The sequence below is a fragment of the Conger conger genome, chromosome 8 (assembly GCF_963514075.1).
Source record: "Conger conger chromosome 8, fConCon1.1, whole genome shotgun sequence".
Lineage (NCBI taxonomy): Eukaryota > Metazoa > Chordata > Actinopteri > Anguilliformes > Congridae > Conger > Conger conger.
The window spans coordinates 30,356,123-30,376,627 of NC_083767.1; the positions used below are offsets into that span (position 1 = coordinate 30,356,123).

At 43.5% G+C, this 20,505-nt stretch overlaps 1 protein-coding gene across 4 annotated transcripts in view; it reads right to left on the reverse strand.

Moving 5' to 3' along the window:
- The window catches only part of ssrp1b (structure specific recognition protein 1b), a 38,758-nt gene that overhangs the window by 9,108 nt on the left and 9,145 nt on the right, over positions 1–20,505 (reverse strand). For all 4 annotated transcript variants that reach the window (XM_061251730.1, XM_061251729.1, XM_061251728.1 and 1 more), the window contains exons 2-11: positions 11,767–11,848; positions 10,772–10,957; positions 7,150–7,255; positions 6,234–6,427; positions 5,575–5,675; positions 5,318–5,447; positions 5,055–5,158; positions 4,826–4,954; positions 823–1,044; positions 549–621 (exon numbers count right to left, since the gene is read on the reverse strand). In XM_061251730.1, the coding sequence (XP_061107714.1) occupies positions 549–621; positions 823–1,044; positions 4,826–4,954; positions 5,055–5,158; positions 5,318–5,447; positions 5,575–5,675; positions 6,234–6,427; positions 7,150–7,255; positions 10,772–10,957; positions 11,767–11,820 (1,299 nt within the window). In that variant the 5' untranslated portion in view covers positions 11,821–11,848. The remainder of the gene's footprint in view (positions 1–548; positions 622–822; positions 1,045–4,825; positions 4,955–5,054; positions 5,159–5,317; positions 5,448–5,574; positions 5,676–6,233; positions 6,428–7,149; positions 7,256–10,771; positions 10,958–11,766; positions 11,849–20,505) is intronic.

A 20,505-nucleotide genomic window follows, 5' to 3' on the forward strand; every position in this document is an offset into this window, starting at 1 on the left:
TCTCGGGATCACAGTTGCAGTTGGAGATGATGCGGCTTGGAGAAGGCGTGTGGCTCTCCAGATCACTAGATACATTTCTGCTGCCGGGGGAAGGGGTCTAATGCGGTGTATCCTAGACATTATGGGCTGATAATGGAATAGATAGGGTACAATTGGCAACCAAATTTAAATTATAAATGCCCAAAATATAATGCCGTCACCAAGATTAGCCCAGCTGTGAGCTCTGCCTCTATCTCACACTTGCCGCCACAGCCCGCCACACACCCCCGCCCCAAGAAAGACCTGTGTCTGACACTCTATTGCCAAAACCCTTTGGAGAACCAGGCAGAGAACAAAGCCACACCCACAGAGCATGCAGGCATGTATTACACCCCCCGACCCTCCCACAGCAGTCCTCCAGCCTCATACAGACCTTCTTCTTCAGGTGCCAGGGGGCAGGAGAATGGGCGATGGCGAACAGAGAGAGCTTTGGTCAGTACTCATCACAGTAAAACGATGCAGAAATCAACGCATCATCGCCTCGGCACCGCAAGGCCAAATCAGCTTACCTCTTTAAATCCTCTGTTCTTGATGTTCAGTTTCTTCGCATTGACAAAATCAAAGAGTTTCCCGTATTCTTCTCTAAAAGTTGGAGGAAGGGAGAGAAAGAGAGAGGGGAAGAGAAAGAGAGACAGAAAGAGTCAATGTTGCGTAGTCAAATCAGAGGCTCAATGGAAGACTATGTGTGCAAGTGAGTATGTGTGTAGCAAATAGTGAGTGTGTATAGTCAGTGTGTGTATGCGTGTGTGTGCGTGCGCGTGTGCACGTGCGTGTGCTCATTACCTCTCAATGCTGCTGAAGGTGTACTGGTTGCCTTGCTTGGTCTCGATCTCAAAGTCGAAGGAACGGGTGGTTGTGGTGCCGCGAGCGAAGTTCACACAAGAGATCTCATCAAAGCGCAGGTGTACCGGTGGCTTGTGCACATAGATAAAGCCTCTCTCCAACGGGTACAGCAGCCCAGAACTGGCCTTATACGAGCAGGTAATACACTGTGCACCCGAGTGCCTGAAAGAAGGGATTGAGAGAAACAGGAGGGGCGGGAGGATGTAATGTGGACATCTGCTGATACCACAGAAGAGTTGACTTACAATCAACTAGTCAGAAATTTGGTTGTAATTTCACAGCTGAGTTGTCGAATAAGAGAAAATGGATGTCATTCAAAATTGCCGAATACACAACATAAAAAAATAAGATCTTTTGAACAGCATGTGTTACAAATTAGCTCTGAAGCTTTTGGTGCTCAGAACGTAACAGTCTGGTTATCAATAATCTTGCTAATGTAGAAATGAGCTGTACTTATCTTGAGTAAATAAAGCTAACGCTATTCTCCAGACTGTTACAACTTTACTTCTGCAAAAAGAACCAATCGATAATGTTATGTGCTAACGTAGGTTATCCTAAACGAGTCCTAAACAGCGGTGTAGTACAATTCTGCATACTTACCGCTTATGTTGGGACACGAGGCCCCTCCCATATTGATTTACAATTAAACACTTAGTCCGCTTAATGATAACATGCTGCAATAACGGGCATAGTTTTCGATTTATTAGGAATATTAGGGAAGTAGAATATAGCGGAGAATGGCTGGCATCTAGGGGGGTCCGACGATCATTCTTAAAAGAACAGCTAGGAAATGTTCATTTCTGGTGAATTTCAAGGGGGGAAATATGACAGGTTACTGATCATTAAATATACAGATCCTTGTTATATATAGCAGAAAATAGTCGGTGAAGTGGCGGAATAAAATAAAATACAGATCTCATGTATGTTACTGACAATAACAACATGCACAACTGTAGCAACAGTAGGCTAAAAAGTGCTTTAATTTTCCAATTGACCCGTTTTAAGGTCCCTTTACAAAAGAGATTTCGACCTCAATGGGGTTTTCCTGGTTAAATAAATGTAGAAAAAATTTCCTAAATAAAGAAAGTTGCTTTAGGAGATGCTATAGGAGTTAATTACATTCATGAGAAAGTTAATTACATTCATGCATTCTAATTGCTTAATTCTGGGCATCACAGAATGAAAAAGGGTTTGATTAGCTGGATTGCAGGTCTTGCTGTGCGACATTATTTGGGCTGGGAACTCGGCTGATAAGTCGTCTTCAAACTGAATGCGTTTGAGTTCGACAATGGCAGTGTATGTTTACATAAAACACATTGCCTCTAAAATGTTTCTCGTCATTTTATATTCGCAGCCAGGAGGGTGCAGGCGGAACCGAGGAGCGGACTTGACTGTTGCTAAACCTATTCGCTGTACGTGATAAATACATTTTGTAATTCTCATAGGCTGACAAAACTACAGGGTGATAGACATACAGGAAGAATATAAATACATATCTTGGAACAGGTCAGGGAGGGGCCCCTACTGCATAATCTCGAACACTGAGATTTTTTAGCCCTGCTGCACAAGAAAAAGAGTCAGACTTGGAGACAAAATTGTCCTTCCAGTAATCTATGCAGTCTCATAGAATCATCTGGTTTAGGAATGACGACAACCGGACAACGCCAATCACTCATGCTGGGCTCAATGAGGTTATGGTCAAACATGTATGAGACTTATTCAAAAATGTTTGCCAACTTCTCAGCATTCACCCTATAGGAATGCTGTTTTATAGGCGAGGCATTCCCAGTGTCTATGTCATGGACCATTAGAGTTGTAAGACTGGGAAACAAAGAACTGTAAGTGTGCATCAGATTCTCAATACCAGTTTCCTGGTCAGTGGACAAGCAATTAAATAAAAATAAAAAAATAAAAAATCAGCTAAGATCATGCTGTTAGCCAAATGTGGTTCTGAGGAACTGATCCAGAAATTCCGCTTCAGGAACGTCAGCCTCTACAGCACTTACAAGACAAGCTGGTTTACAATCCAGCTCACAGAATTTCTTTAACATATTTATATGACACAATTGCTTAAATTTCCTGCAGTCAGGGGTACTTATGACAATTTGCATAATTCACTTTCTCAAGAACCGTGTAAGGACCACTAAACATGCTTTCAATGGGTCTCCAGGGACAAGCAAAAGGACCAGAGCCTTATTTCCAATATTGAAAACACAGGCCATTGCTTTTGGTCATAGCAAATTTTAATCTTCTCCTGCGCTCTTTTGAGGTGGCTCTTGGCTATAGCACAAGCTGGTTTTAAAAGCAGAAACATGGTTCAATAAGTTAAGATCATTGTCTGTGGACAAAAATCTTTCCTTCACCCATTTTAAGGGACCCCTGGCCTCATGCCCATACACCAATTCAAAAGGACTGAACCCTCTTGTACAGCAAAAAAGAGGAAGGGAATACTCCGGTCTCAATCATCAGGGCCTGAGGGTGGTAAACAAAAGATTTCATCTGTCTCATGCCCAACTGATGCATTACCTCCTGGAACATGACAGACATAACATTTGAACCCTGATCAGACTGGATTTCCTTTGGAAGCCCATACTGGGTGAAGAACTTGAGCAATGCATCCAAAACAGTGTTTGCAGTAATAATTCCTTAGGGGGACAGCCTCCGGAAATTTTGTAGCGACATCCATTAAGGTTAGTAGATATTGGGTTCCACGTTTAGTATGCGACAAAGGACCTACACAATCCACTAACACACAGCTAAAAGGTTCATTAAAGGCAGGCACCGGAATCAAGAGAGCTACTGGTTTGGCTTTCCTACCACCTGGCAAGCATGACAGGTACGGCAGAAGGGCACTACATCCTGGTTCATCTTGGGCCAATAAAAATGACTTTTTTCCCCACAATTCCGAGGCGAACAGCGATTGGGGCTTCATCTACCCCCACACTGAGAAAATGTTGAAGTAATCTAAAGCAACATGAATACCCGTAATTACCTTTACCGTAATCCAATACTTAAGAATTTAGCTGAGAAAATATTTGCCACGATTAGCGCACCAAACAGCTTACTGCCAACCCCAAAAATAGCTTACACACACACCTATATTCATAGGCCAATTGCAAGTTTAATAATGCAAAACTATTCCCGTAGCCTACTATTATAGAAATGACACCATTCCATTACAGCGACTCTGAAAAATTAGTTCTATTCCGGACACAATCCCCCAATTGTTATGAATCCCTCTGCTGGGAAATGGATATATAAAATTAAGCCTATAAGGTGCTGGTTGAAAAACTGTAATGCTCCTAATTAGATGTAATTTCCGAGAGATTCCTAACCTACGGAGTGTGCGTTGGGCCTAATGGGAAAAAAAAAAAAAAGAAGAAAAATACAAGGGCACAGGACACATCCACCACAGGTGACTCACCTTCTGCAGCAGCGTGCTCGCCTCAAGCTTTTGCGGGAGTTGGGGGGGGGGGGGGTTGCGGATGAGGACCGCGGGATCTCACATGCGGAAATCCTGCCTCTAAATCTCGCACAACATGCAGCAACACCAAACTGTTTCTCCTAAGCTGTCTCAAATAGTCTTAACCAAAATCCAATCTCTTTTGCGTTTCTCCTTCCCCCCACATCACTTAGGAGGCAAACTTGAAAAATCACCTGTGGAACAGAGGTGTGTCCCGCTGCCTGGCGTCACAGTAGCATGTGCCAAATCAAAACAAAATAAAGGGGAAAACTAAAAGAAAACAAGGAATGTCAGTGTGCGTGATTCCTAGTCGTAACAGTAACTAAAGGAACAATTTAAATGCAAGCATAGGGAGGCTGGACAGGGACTTTAAGGTAGCTATTGGGTGGCTGGTTGGGATGTTAAGGCAACAGATTGGGTGGCTGGTTGAGTTGTTAAGGTGGCTGATTGTGTTGCTGGTTGGGTTGTTAAGTTGGTTACCCTTGGAAGTTTCCTGGGACCGTAATCTTCCTGTTGACCAGGGCCTTCATCACCCGACTGACCATCTCATATAGGGAGCCGGACATGCTTTTACTCAGCTTCCCCTCAAAACGCTTCTCCACATCCTCTCTGCAGGGGAGAGATGGGGAAAAGGGGAAAGCAACAATTGAATACTGACTCAGTGTGGCTCGAAGCTGTGTGTGTATATGCAGCCATATCCGCCACTCACTCGCTCATGTTGAGGGTGAGAGAGATGTCCTCCTCCTTGGAGAAGAGCAGGATGAGGAAATGATATCGAGTCTGGCCCTGCTTAATGGGAGGATCCAAGCTGATCTGAGAGAAAAACCAGCACAATATTCACACAGTTAATGCACCACAAGCTATATGAAACATAACCTCACTGGAACCACACAGACATCCAACAAAAAAAAAAAAAAAAAAACAACAAAAAAAACACATTCCCTAAACACACAAGCACACTCAAACACTCACCACAAAGAACATCTGCCTCTGGTCCTTATGAGGGAGCAGGAAAAGGCGGAGCACAGTGGTGTAGGGGATCTTGTAGTCAAACGTCTTGCCATGGAGGTGCAGGAAGGTGGGATAGATGCGGATATCATACCTGTGTTGGGGGGACACTGGCACTGAACGGGGCCCTTTAAAAACGGACTAAACCCAATTTGGGGTGGTTTGGTTAAATGGTGTGGTAGGCATATTAAATGCCGTGGAGGCAGGTGATGTGACAGTACCTTCCCCTAGGAGTGAGACACTGCAGCTCTTTGAAGATGCAGACGGCATCGCCCGTGGCCTGGATTACATCTGCCTTTGACAGCACATTCTGAGCAAAGGCCTAAAGAACAACACACACCTTCACCTACTGCAACGCACGCACCAAGCGGGCAAAACCAGGCTTCTTTTCTGAAGCTATGCCACGGTTGGCTCCAGTATAAGTGATTTAGACCAATTTTCAATGTAAAGTCAATGGTACAACTGCAATCCCACAAGAACATTTTTTTCTTCATTTTATGTCTCTACATGTGCAAATTTTCCTTAAGTTATTGTGTTATTAGGACAATACAGCAATGCTTTGTGGACGAATCAGGGACAGATTACATCACTATCTTGTGTGCTTAGTGGAGGAGCCGCATCAGCTTCCCAACTGCGCAGTCTCTGCGCACATGATGGCACTGGTGAACTTGAGTTCCGCAGCTTCAAAATGCTTTTCACAAGCACATGGATACTCAGTGGGTGAAGTAACAGGCACATGGTCTATATTTTTTCTACAGTCAATGGCACCCAGGTATACACACACACAGCCATGTAGACACACTTATTTTCTGTCGCTGCAAAACACTAGTGTTCTCCGTTTGCTAAATGCATGCAGTAATGTAAAGCCCAGGTATGTCACCTCCACAGGGTCAGTTCCCTCATCCCCGGTGCTGGGGGGCACATAGAAGCGCACTTCCATCAGGGACACCTCAGCATCGTCGTTCTGGTGGAACTCAAGCGTCACCTCGTTTTTCCCCGTGGCGCACTGCGACACGCTGGACAGTGGAACCTCGAAGGCAGGGGTCTCATTTATGTCGAAGGACAGCAGCGGTCCTAGGAGGCACAGGGTCCCATATATTGCATTAAAAAATATATTTAAAAAACTCCCATGGTGCACTGCAGTGGGCACAGAAGGGACAGTAAATTAATAAAATAGAAATAGAAAAATCCACAATGCATTGTCTAAAGGGGTGCCAAATTATTACACCAGGCACGTTATTGATGGAATGCCCCTGAAATATTATTTTCAAAGCACAAACAACAGTCAATATATCATAATAAAACTCCATGTAAGCGCCACTTCTGACCACAGTATGTTTATACAAGGTTAACTTTTCTTGACACACAAAATGACATACCCAAAATAAAATGGTTCCTATCCTTGAACCCTTTTGAGCACATGCATAATTCTGGTCTCTTCTGAAAGGAAACTGGGTTTTTCCAAGAGTCAGAATTACTCAAAATATTACTAAAACAAAGTTATAGAAGCTCAAACGTGGAAGTTTTTTGGCTCACTGGAAATATTTTCTGTTTTTGACTGAATAGAGACTATTGTAACTGTGGCTGGTGTGTTTCAAAACACAATAGAGCCAAGTCACAACACTGGACAAATCTGTTTACGTACGGGTGTGTGCGCGTGTGTGTGTTCCTGCAAGTGTGCACGGCCACACATACATGAGGGCAGGTGTGTGTGCTTATGTGTGCATGTGTAGGTGTATATGAGTAGGTGCGTGAGTATGTATGAGCAAGTGTGGGCGAGTACAAACGTGGCTCACCTGAGAATTTGGCAGTGCCCCAGTTCCAGCCCTTCACACACATGTCCTTCTCTGCCAGCTCCACCTTGTAATTAGCCTTAAAGTACTCCGAAATCTTCTCAAAATCCTGCAAGGGGGGACGGGGGGGCCAGATGAGGGAAATGAGGTTAATGTGCTGCTGAAACGCTACAGCTCGTGTCTCGAACTTTGTGTTGATTGTCTTTCAGTGGGTAATAAACAAACCGTCAGGGCCCGGTCCAAAATACGCACCGGGAGAGCGGGATAATCAGAGCCCAATTACCCCAGCCGACCAGGTTGCGTCAGGGCCGCCACACTCCCGGCACTCACAATCAGCCCGTTTATTTATCCTGTAGGGTTTATTAACACCAAACACCGCCCAGGGGGTTGGGGGGGATGGGTTCCACATGTGGGACACCAGGTGTGAGTAAGCCGCTAATGAGCTCTCTCCACTTTCTTCCTCTCTCTGCCTCGATTCTTATTCCTTCTTGTTTATCCATCTCACTGACTCCCTTTCTCCTGTTCTTGCCCTGTCCCTAGGCATGCCCACGAAAGAGTGCGTTTCACCCATTCACACCACACAATGGTCCCGGGAATCTCCCGGGTCCTTGCCATTCAAACCAGACCCAGATCTGCAAGTTTTCTTCCATACAAGTCACTGCTGTGCAATCTCATTAAAAGTGGATGTTATGTTCCACTGAATTGGTCTGTAGGCTATATATTTTTTATTGCAATATTAATAAATAAAGAAATAGATAAAACAATAAAACCGGATGATCAGGGACAGTTTTGTTCACTGGAGATTCAACGTGGTGGACGGTGCTCACGTTCTGTCAATCTTTACATTTATAGGATTCCTTTAGGCTAAGCAGTCACCCAATGTAAACCTAATGCAAATAATTACAGTATACATTCATGTTCAGGCATCTTGAGAAGTGGGGAATTTACGGATGAAAGAGAAGAGTTTTTCTGTTGTCATCAGTGTTGTTTACTAAAGAGCAATGAAATTGAACTTAAGCTTATGCCTGATCTAGTTTCTGCTTGTTTAATTTTGCATTGCAAATTTGTGAAATATAGAAAAGGTGTTTCTTGCTGAGTGGACCATTGATAAAATTGATAACACAATGCAGTGCCTTTGAGGGAGAGAGACATAACCAGTGTCACCAGATGAGAAAAATTAAATTATCATACGTGGTGGGTGTTGAGGACGGTTTTTAAAGAAAAGTATCGTATATAGTTAGAGGAGACGGTATGTTATATGCGCTTGGCTAAATGTAGCATCTTTCTAAGTATAAATTTAATGTTTTGACGACATATAGGCTACTTTCTCCAAGAATGAATATTAGCAGGAGGGAAAAAATATATTTTGCACACAAATCAAAATTAAAAGCTGTGTTTACTGAACTCCATTGAATGACGATGTCATTCAATGCAAATATACAATGAAATGGCAATTGCTCGATAGGTTTATTGCTACCAGCACGTTGACATTTACACTCAAATTCAGCATACTGTTAGATTTCAGTGTTTTCAAGATGTAACTGAGCTAAAAAGTTGACACGCAAGTTCTGCTCCTATTCAAATGCATATCCCCACAATCACCCTCTTTTCCCCCACTCTATATTCATTTCCTTTCCTGGCGTTGATTAGAGGTCTAGGTGCCGACAACCGTTTGTCTGCACAAACATTTGGCCTAACCAGGAAACCTGTCAATAGACATTATCATATCTAAAGGAGTGTTTTGTCACCATGGATGAAGCATTTCCTTTCAGATACTGATATAAACTCTGTCATTCCCAGTAAGGATTGTGTAAGATTGGTGAAAGCTCAGGAAAACGTGCACACTACCTGGAACCACGAATAAAGAGCTGAAACTTGTCTTACACCCTCGAATTTCGAGTAACGACTCTTTCTTTCCTGAAACGCGATTCGAAGTACCAGCAGCGAAACAGTTATAGTATTGAAGAAGAGACAAGAAGTTTTTCAATACAAACAAAAAATATATGCTTGTTAAAATGTTGCGTTGTGTTCTTTATTGTAACGACAACTGACCTTGTTGAGTTGCATGATCTAGCCTTCTAGCAATTGGCTGAAGAGATATGAAATGCATTTTTTAAAACAAATTGATACACAGCTCCAGGTTGCCCTTACATTTCCCAAACCCAAGTCAAACTTTAACCATTGTAGCCTACCATAAAACATGAAACTGATCATAAACATCATTATTTGTGAGATGACAGTTATCAAACAGAATCAAGTTATGAGTATTTCTAGTTTAGTGTATATGTTGTATATGTTTAGTTGATGGACTGTTCTTGAAACTTAGGCCTCTATTAAAAATACAAGCTGCCTAATACGAGGTAGGTAGCCAAACCCTATGTTGCAAAATGATTTTCTTGAAGAATGACACAACGGATTTGTGTTCAAATTGAAATCAAATTGAAACACAATGATTTAAAACAAAGCATCGTTGCCGAGATCTAGGCTACTAGTGCGTCTCCGGTCGTGACCAATGAGGTTCCTTGATCAAATCCCAGGTTGAGTAACCCAGTATTCCCCTTTTCACACCAAAGCCGAGCTGTGTCCATCCCGGGTAATTCCCAGGTCGAGAGCAGGGGCGCGTTCCGGGACAGATATCCCGGGTGACTCTTTCACACCAACAGCTTACACAAGACATTCCCGGGCCATTGGAAGGGATAATACTCATGCCTGGGCCAGATCTGGGTCATCCACTAAGCGCATGAGATACAGTGACACAAAATGTCCCTGTTCATCCACAAAATATTATGAATTGTCCAAATGACACAATAACTGAAATCGACGCATTGGGGAGACAATAGAAGGAGAAAAAATACGCATTAACACTAGACTTTTGTATTTTTACCGGATTGGTTCCATTGAATTACATTGAATTGGGTGGTTTAAACACCTTTACTGGAGCCAACCACTTGTCACTTGTCTCAAGATCAGGAAGTGAGCCTGAATTTGTAAAATGAAGCCCTTTTTGGCTGCTCAGATAACACTTGTGCTACGCTGCAGTAATGCTAAATGCGCTGTAATGCCATCGCTGAGTGGTAATCCTACACAGTGCTTAGGTGACTAACGCCAATGCCATGGTAATGCTAACACTACACCTCCTCACAAAACTTCAGCATTATTTTTTGCTGATCTCTCCTGTCCCAGCATGCCCTCAGTCACACACCTTATTTACCAAGCCAGCCATTGCCCCTGCATGCGATAAAAAAAATTAAAAAAAACTTTATTTTATTTCATCTGACAACTATGTTCTCATCAGCAGTGATGACCTGGGGAATCAAAGTTTTACTCCTAATGCTCAGGTTCTTCCCACCTACGCCTGAGGGAACAATCTGTCTCGCATGGATCTCATAACTTATAGGATGGCATTACGCATGCACGCACGCACTGGGGGTTTGGTTGAAATTTTACTTTAATGACCACAATTGAAGTGGTGTATTTTGGAAAGGTGGTTTTATGAGATGCCCATGGTCAAGGGTTCAGTGAACTGCAGCTACATACACTCTCGGTCTCTCTTTTTCTGATACACACTACAACAGAAATGCACACTCACAAACACACACGTGCATGCTTGCTCACACATACGCACCGAGTCCTTGAAGCCATCGTATTTGTAGACATGGCCAGTGCTGGTGACCAACTTGATTCCATGTCCAAGACATACACGCCTCCACTGAGCTTGGGTCAGATCGGGCACAGAGATGGAGTCCACTTTCCCCGTCTTACTGCTCTTATACACCACAGTCTGCTTACTGAACCGCAAACGGCCATCATTCTACAAGGGGAGACATAAATTAACACTGTAGAGAGAGAAATAGGGGGGAGGGGAGGGAGCAAGAGAGGGAGAGAGATAGAGAGAGACTATATGCTCTTTTGATCTTTCGGGAGCAGTGTGTGTGCAGTGCTTCCCACTCACCCACCTTACTACTATTCCCACCGAAACAAAAGAACCTCACAACTCAAATTTGACATTAAATTCTTGCTGTGAACTGGCTTCGTAGACATAGCCTGTTAACTGAAGGAACAGGAGTAGGACGAGAGGTTGTGAAGTAATAGCTTTTCATTCAAAAATGAAGAGGGTGCTGGTCCCGTGAGCTATATAGGGTGGCCAGTACCGTAGTGGTTAAGGTACATGACAGGGACCTTGAGCAAGGCCCTTAACCCTGCATTGCTCCAGGGGAGGATTATCTCCTGCTTAGACAAATCAACTGTACATCGCTCTGGATAAGAGTGTCTGCCAAAAGCCATTAATATAACATTAATGTAGAGAGCACTACATGCCCACCAGTGGCTTGTTTTAACAAGAACATGCTTGTTCAATTAGATTCAGATCTGGTGATTGACTCAGCCAGTCAAGTATTTACCACTTCTTTGGTTTTATTTGAGCAGATAAAATATTTCTAAGTCTATTTGTAGACTTCAGAATTCATCGTTCTAATTCTGTCTGCAGTCACATCATTGATAAAAACAAGCGTTTCTTCTTTTTTACATACCTTAAATTAATTAGAGCCAACATATAGCTGTACATGCATAACCTTTCATCCCTGACTTGTACCTATCCATAATATTTATGCACTCACTGACCCAGGAGCCTTTCACTTCCTGGTAGATCTCATTAAACTCCAGCATGTCCCCCATCTCTGATTCCTGCTCCCCTGGCACCCAACTGTAAGAGACAGACAGACAGAGAGACAGACATTTCAAGAACAGTTCTTTTTTTTAGATATTTTTTAGGCGTTTTTCAGCTTTATTGGACAGTATATAGTATAGAGAGACAGGAAGAATGGGAGCGAGAGAGAGGGGAAGACATGCAACAAATGTCAGACGGTCGGATTCTAACCGCCGACGTCGCGGCTCGCAATGAGCATGCGGTCAGTTCTCTACAGGCTGTGCCACCGAGACACCCCTCAAGAACAGTTCTACTTTCATTCTTCCCACCTGCACATCAACATGTCAGCATCTACATTATTATTAGAGATTCAAGCAGCGAAGCATCAGTTAAAATCATAATTCTTCCCTTTGACTTCTGCCTGACAGACTGGTACATTAAACTGATTGACCTTAAATGAGTCCAATCTGCTACAATTCATACTTTTTACATTAAGCATGCCCATTCATGATATCAGTAGGATTGGGAACTGAGAACCGCTTCCTAATTAGAACCGGATCCAAAATTCCATGAACCAGGTAAGCGGTGACAGTCTACCACAAACGATGCAACTGTAACTTATAATTTGAGAGAAATAAAGGTTGAGCTAAACACTGATGATTTAACACGTGAAAAGAGATGAAAGGAACCTGTAGCTACACAAATTGCACCCCAGACAAGCGAAAACTGAAACTCTGTATACTATTGCTCATTATCCAAGCGAAGATACTATCGAGTCATAAAACGATAACAGTTTGTTACTGGTAGCAACAAGCAAATTAGGTATTAGTTAGCTTGCCGAATTTACAAACATCCACCTGAAGCACAACACTTGCGCAATCGCTAGTATGTTCGTATTGCCTATATTTTATCGTAAGTGGATATTTGTAATTTCCTCAAGCCAACTATAGCCAATTTGCTTGTTGCTACCGATAACAAACTGGTATGGTTTTACTAGATATGTAGTCTTCGCTTGGATAATGAGCAATAGAATACAGAGTTTCAGTGATCACTGGAGTGCAATTTGGGCAGCTACATAAACAATCAGAATAAGCCCCCATGCCATTGACTGTGGCAGTTAGAACCCCTTTTCAACCAATGAGCTTGAACTGTTGGACAGCTGTACAATGTTTTGATACAGATTGACGGCCTGACAATTGTACATGTGGAAACCCGAATTTAAGGACTATAAACACAGACAGGCAGAGGGTGAGTCAACATGTCAGAAAGGCTTTTTCAATAATAGGAAGGGTCTTACAATGGTCTTGTAACAATGTCTTAACAGTGGTGACAGTTTGACAGTGACAGCAAGCACACATTTTCTCGAAGAAATGCACATCCCTAGTTTATTGACAACCCATTATAGCTCAAAGCGTTCAGTAAGTTATTTTGATGCATTTCCTTTTAGTTGCAGCCAAATGGAAACATCATTACATTTGATTATAATGAAGCTAGCTAGCCTCCAATGTTTCTGTTCACTTTCCATGGCTTTGGGGCCGCAAGTTGATGATTTGTAATTTATCCGATCTTTGTGTTTGTTGCAGTGACCTTTGGAATGCACTATTGCACCGCTTAGGATAAAAGCGTTGGGCAATTGCATATATCTGTAGGGGTCCTCGCACGGGACTCCAAATTATGTAGGGTCCTTGCACGGGCCGCCAAATAACGCAGGGATTTTACTCTCTACGAAACCGGGGCGCCAGTTAAACGTTGTGTTGCAGTATAACTGCGAAAAGTAATCAGTCTCATAAAATTACTGTTATCAGAAATATCCAACCACAAATATAGTATTTCAATTAATTAAAATAACCAATATTAATGATTGAACATACCGATAACCTGAAGGTTGGAAGTTCTTCGAAAGACTGCTTTAACTCGGCTCTCATGTCTATGCGATTCCAAAACGGACACCGGGGTTTAATAAAATATATTTATTAAACAAACATACAAACACATAACAGATAAACTAACGGGAAGTTAGTAAGGAAATTTAGTTTGGTATGTGTGTGTGCGTGTGTGTGGCGCGCGCAAGCGCGCGTGTCGCTAGAGTTCTGGGTGTGGTAATGAGTTAGAGTTAGCTGTGAGAAGGGACTACTTGCATAGTTTTACTCTATATATGCGCAAAAGACGGCGAATCAATTCACGTACATATATATGTAGCTAACCAAACACATTACAATGGTTGGATGGTAAATATTGAAACACAGATTCACAAAAACAGTTAAGACTAAACTAAACACTGGCTATGCCTGAATGTTTGTTTTCTTACTGAGTCCATACGCATTGCTGGATCCAAAAGACATGCTGTCCTTGTAGAAGCGGCGATGGTGCTGTGAATGGTGTCCGGGAGAGATGCGCAGGCTGGGGTGTTCCCGTCTTAGCAGCGCGTTGTCGTCTGATCCGCTGGTCCTTTTCCAGGTGTAAAAGTTCGTTGCTGTTTCGTTGTTGGGCTTTATTGGGGTAAACTGATGTAGCGTTCCGCGTACAACAATTTCCACTCACTATAGGCCACGTAGTTACCGCGAGGTAACTGGGTGTGTCCGTAGGCCTGGTAGTGCGCTGTGCAGCATTCAGCCTCTGTCCGAGTCTCGGAGCAGATGAGCTGAAGCGACTGGCCAAAAAGGGTGCGTCGAAGAGAAGAAGCAGAAGAAGAAGCAGAAGAGCCAGAAGAGAGATCCCAAGAACGTGTCTTGCTCTTATACGGGACCTTTATTGCTACCGCCATTACGGGATTGGCTGAACCAAGTTAGACGTCATTCGTGGTGGACGTCGCAGAATTTTCCTGTGGGAATGTGGAAGTTGTAGTCCCTACATCCCCCCTGTGGTCTCAGGATGCGGCTGAAGCCAGTGTTCCTTGAGAGCATAAAAGTCAGTTCACAGTCCACAGGTCAAGTACATTGGGTCGGTAACACAGTTCACAATTGACTGACAAACATCCAGGCATTTATCAACAATTAACTAAACTGGTCTAAGACACATGATACAAACAATGTGAAACACTAAGGTCGAACAGTGAATACATTGTCACAAAACAAAAGAAACCTTGGTGAAAGGGTTAGTCGTTTTGTTAGTTCAGGTGTTTTGTTAGTTATTGGATGGAGTCCAGAAGGTGGAGCACCAACAGGAATGACCCAGCCATGAAAATGTTCAGATGATGTAGGGGTCTAGGATGGAGAGGCTGTAGTCTTTTTGGAAGTCTTGTTCAGACTGGCCAATTGTTCTAGTCCCTACAGTCAGGTTGCTGACGAGGGTTGTCATCTGAAATATGTGGGGACATTTTCAAATTAGGGCAGCTTTCTGTATCCAAGCTTAACCTTATGGCTGTGTCATCAGGAAGGAAATGGAGAGGTGGTCTCATTTCTAAATGATGTGGTAAGCTCACAAGTGGTCTTGTCTTGCTTGGGGAAGAGGTGGTGTAAGGCACACTGGGGTGTGGCAATATACTTGTAGAGATTACACTGTAGTTTCTACATGCAATACTTTACGATGGTTCAGTAGGTGTAGAAAGAAGCAATGAACGTTTATGAGTTATAGCAGGTGTCGGATTTAACTCTACAGTACCTACTTACGATCTGCGTTTGCTGCTGCTACATGCAAATCTAAGTGGCTGCTATAAACTACCAGTTTATTTTGCCACCCCCCTTTGGTAGGAAAGGTGTGCAAAAGAAAGTGGTCAAAGCTTCAGCTGGGAGTCTGCCTGTGAGGAGATCAGTCTATAGATCAGTCTTATTCAACGTCTTTTGATGGAGGTTGAACAAGACCAGATAGCTCTTTGGAGTGGTTACTCAAGGCATACACACTACTGAACAAAGATTAGAGGCTTTAGTTGTCCTCAGAGGAACTGAAGAAGCTCTCTTCAGACAAGGTATCTTCCCTATCAGAGTCATGCTGGTGACTCTGAGGCTTGGGCCTACCGGGTCGGTCTTCTCTCCAATTCCGGCTGGAATCAGAGTGTGAGAAGCGACCACGGTGGCTCTTAACCGGGAACTTACTCACATGCCGTTGTTTTGAGCCATTAGATTTTAATGGGGCAACTTGGGAAGTGCCGGCGGGCTTGGTTGGAACAACGTGCTCAGCTGTTTCCAATACCTCGTTCCTGGGCACAATCCTTAAAGTGTCCCAGACCATTTGGGCTTCATTTCTTAATTCAAGGGCTGAGTGTTGGCCCCTTGAAAACAGTGAAACATGAGTTCGGACACAGGGGTGCAGGTTGTGCACAAAAAGGGATTTGAAGGCTTGATCTTCATCTAAGCCTGGTCCGTTTCTGCCCTGGAAAAAAGCATGTTTAAGACGTTGGTAAAAGTCTTTTGGTCGTTCTGTACGGCTATGTTTAACCTCCACAGATTTGATCATGGCTGTGGCCTGATCAAACCGTGGCAGGTACTCAGCTACCAATGCTTCACAAACCTTGGGATAGCTGGAACGAACCTGTGGTGGAAGTTGTTCCATAAATGTATGGATCTCTCTGGTAGAGGTTTTCCATACAAGTCGTACCTTTTCTCGATCGGTTGCCCTGGGCAGATCCGAGAGACAGTAGTCAACTTCTCTCAAGTAACTCTGAATGTTAAATTCAGAGTCCTTGGGGTCAAATGTGTGGACATACTTCGCCATGGCCTCTAGCTCCTCAAAGCGAAGACCATGTGAAGTTGCACTAGTCTGCCTGTTTGGAGAAGGAGAGCCTGAAATCACATTTGAATGTGAATGCGTTTCATGCGGAGCTCGACGTCCTCGGTTTGGTTTAGAGGGTGGAGCTACAAAACTGTCATTCTCACAATGGTTGGCAGAAGATGAATTGTCGCTGTCAGTGTACTGTACAGAGCTGTCACCTATCCTCTCAGTTATAAAGGGAAAGCTAGCGGGATTAGCGTTGCTTTTTGTGTGCCCAATTAATAATGTTAGATCTCCTCTACCGTGTCCACGGGAGGGTTCCCTGACCTCCTCACGAGAGGGGTGGGCATGGAAGGTGCAGTCCTGTACTTGCCTGACTGTTTCTCCCTTGCGGAGATGGACCACCGTTGGGACGGAGTCCCCCCTTTCCCTCTCCAGGGAAGAGGTGGGCAAACCATTGCATGGGTGGTCAACAGCACTGCAATCTGAGGAGACTGACGAGTCTCCATCAGAGCAAGCTGTGGAACCGGGATCTGACAAACCCGAATCAATTTGTGACCCCCCTTCCCCTGCCTTGTGGTGTAAGGAGGAAGCAGGAGAAGTTGGAGTTGGGCAAGCCTGAGAAAGCAGGCTTACAGAAGAGAGTGGATGTGGTAGCTTGTGGCATCCACTCTTCAACTGAAATAATTCCTCTCTGTAGGAACAAAGATCTGATTCGGCTGAATGCAGATCACGCAAGTATTGTACTGCTTTCTTGCCAACAGTTTGAAGCTCAAGTAAAACACTGGTGTGTTGTCCTCTGAGGTATGCCATCTCTGAGTCTAAGTTTTTGTTGCTCTGAAGAGCAAGACTAATCTGTCTGGCAAAATTCAAGACCAGACAACTTAGAATTGGGTCTTTTGAATGGTTGGGGGAGTGACCTTTCTCGTTGATTAATGAGAACATTTCTTTCCTACAATCAGTGAGGTTCATCTGATTCAGGAAAGCTATGTAGCCAGGTGCTAAACCTTGGGCTAAAAAGGAAAGGTACTCATCAATAGATATGGGTTCCATATCTCAAGCCAAATAAAGCTAAAAGCTAAAATCAGTAACTTAAGAGGGTACTCTTGAAGTTAACAATTTGACAAGGGCCTTGAGCTCCTAACAGTTGGCAATGAATTGTTTCCCAATATCACAATCCAACATACAAGTTGTGATGAAGGATAAAGAATTTAAAACGCTCTTTGAATATTCTCTATAACTATAGTACAAGGTAGCTATAGCATCACACAGGGACTCGAGTTGCACTAGCGGTACTGCAATGCAACAACAGCAAAATGAACAAACATATGGCGGATATTCAGACCGTAAAATAGGAACTGTGATGCTGATCACATTAATCCTAAATACCAGAATGTGATTGGTTGAAATTACAATTAAATTTGGATTTAAATGTAAAATTCAATTAATTATTAAAATTACTTTGACCAAGTAATTATAATTAATAATACAGTGCGGCTAATAATACTATTATTGATAATACGTATTATACCGGAAGGTAAATGCCAATCAACAAACTACCGTGTAAGATTACGAATGTAATGCCACAATGTTACACGAGGGGGCAGTATATTGAGAAAGCGGCTCATGCAGGCTTTCAAAAATGGTACAAGGGTGACATCTAGCGGTATTTTCAAAAAATTGCACTGGTGGCAATTTAGCTGAGAAAGAATGCCGAGAATTCGTTCTGGAGGCACGTGACATGAGCCAAAGCTCGTCTTTCTCACGCAGAGCTCCAAATTAGGATGGGGAATTCGTTATGAAGTCACAAGACATGAAATTTGAGCCAAAGCTAGTCTTCCTCACACGGGGCGCCAAAATATGTAGGGGTCCTCGCACGGGACTCCAAATTATGTAGGGTCCTTGCACGGGCCGCCAAATAACGCAGGGATTTTACTCTCTACGAAACCGGGGCGCCAGTTAAACGTTGTGTTGCAGTATAACTGCGAAAAGTAATCAGTCTCATAAAATTACTGTTATCAGAAATATCCAACCACAAATATAGTATTTCAATTAATTAAAATAACCAATATTAATGATTGAACATACCGATAACCTGAAGGTTGGAAGTTCTTCGAAAGACTGCTTTAACTCGGCTCTCATGTCTATGCGATTCCAAAACGGACACCGGGGTTTAATAAAATATATTTATTAAACAAACATACAAACACATAACAGATAAACTAACGGGAAGTTAGTAAGGAAATTTAGTTTGGTATGTGTGTGTGCGTGTGTGTGGCGCGCGCAAGCGCGCGTGTCGCTAGAGTTCTGGGTGTGGTAATGAGTTAGAGTTAGCTGTGAGAAGGGACTACTTGCATAGTTTTACTCTATATATGCGCAAAAGACGGCGAATCAATTCACGTACATATATATGTAGCTAACCAAACACATTACAATGGTTGGATGGTAAATATTGAAACACAGATTCACAAAAACAGTTAAGACTAAACTAAACACTGGCTATGCCTGAATGTTTGTTTTCTTACTGAGTCCATACGCATTGCTGGATCCAAAAGACATGCTGTCCTTGTAGAAGCGGCGATGGTGCTGTGAATGGTGTCCGGGAGAGATGCGCAGGCTGGGGTGTTCCCGTCTTAGCAGCGCGTTGTCGTCTGATCCGCTGGTCCTTTTCCAGGTGTAAAAGTTCGTTGCTGTTTCGTTGTTGGGCTTTATTGGGGTAAACTGATGTAGCGTTCCGCGTACAACAATTTCCACTCACTATAGGCCACGTAGTTACCGCGAGGTAACTGGGTGTGTCCGTAGGCCTGGTAGTGCGCTGTGCAGCATTCAGCCTCTGTCCGAGTCTCGGAGCAGATGAGCTGAAGCGACTGGCCAAAAAGGGTGCGTCGAAGAGAAGAAGCAGAAGAAGAAGCAGAAGAGCCAGAAGAGAGATCCCAAGAACGTGTCTTGCTCTTATACGGGACCTTTATTGCTACCGCCATTACGGGATTGGCTGAACCAAGTTAGACGTCATTCGTGGTGGACGTCGCAGAATTTTCCTGTGGGAATGTGGAAGTTGTAGTCCCTACATATCATTCATTCATTCACTCATTCATTATCCTAACCCGCTTATCCTGAACAGGGTCGCAGGGGGGCTGGAGCCTATCCCAGCATACATTGGGCGAAAGGCAGGAATAGACCCTGGACAGGTCGCCAGTCCATCGCAGGGCACACACACCATTCACTCACACACTCATACCTATGGGCAATTTGGACTCTCCAATCAGCCTAACCTACATGTCTTTGGACTGTGGGAGGAAACCAGATTTCCCGGAGGAAACCCACGCAAACATAGGGAGAACATGCAAACTCCACACAGAGAGGCCCCGGCCGACGGGGATTCGAACCCAGGACCTCCTTGCTGTGAGGCGCAAGTGCTACCCACTGCACCATCCGTGCCACCCAATTGCATGTCATTAATTTCCAAAGGGCCAGTTATGAACCAGACATTAAACATCTGCTTGTTGAAAATTACAAGAAATCATTTAGTTATATCCCAAATCAGTCCACATCTATCTTACAACCATAGCTTTTCATCAATACATTGTCACAGTAGCTGTCCACTAGCCACGATATTGGCCGCGTTCGTTCATTTGCTCTCATGGCGTACAGTGCACACTCGGAGCGCTCCAGCGCACAGTGCTCTGTATTTCTCTGGACTTCTGAAAGATCCGAGTGCGCACTGGTTCTTACAGGGCCATCAGGTAATGACTCAGAGCAAACATTCCTCGATTGTAGGATTTCAGTCATACGTTGTGGCTAGCCAGTTAAAATTACTTATGTTAGAGACAAGTGCCAGAATGTTTGCTCGGAAAAGTTAGTTCACTTAGCCAGCTACAATTGCTCTACTGTCTAGCTAAAGTTATAGTTACAGCTAGCTTGTTAAACATAACAGTTCTTGAGTGTTAAAAACAATTTCATTTCAGTTGGCTTACCAGCTAACGTTGACTTTTCCCGTAAACATATATACAGTGCATCCGGAAAGTATTCCCAGCACTTCACTTTTCCCACATTTTGTTATGTTACAG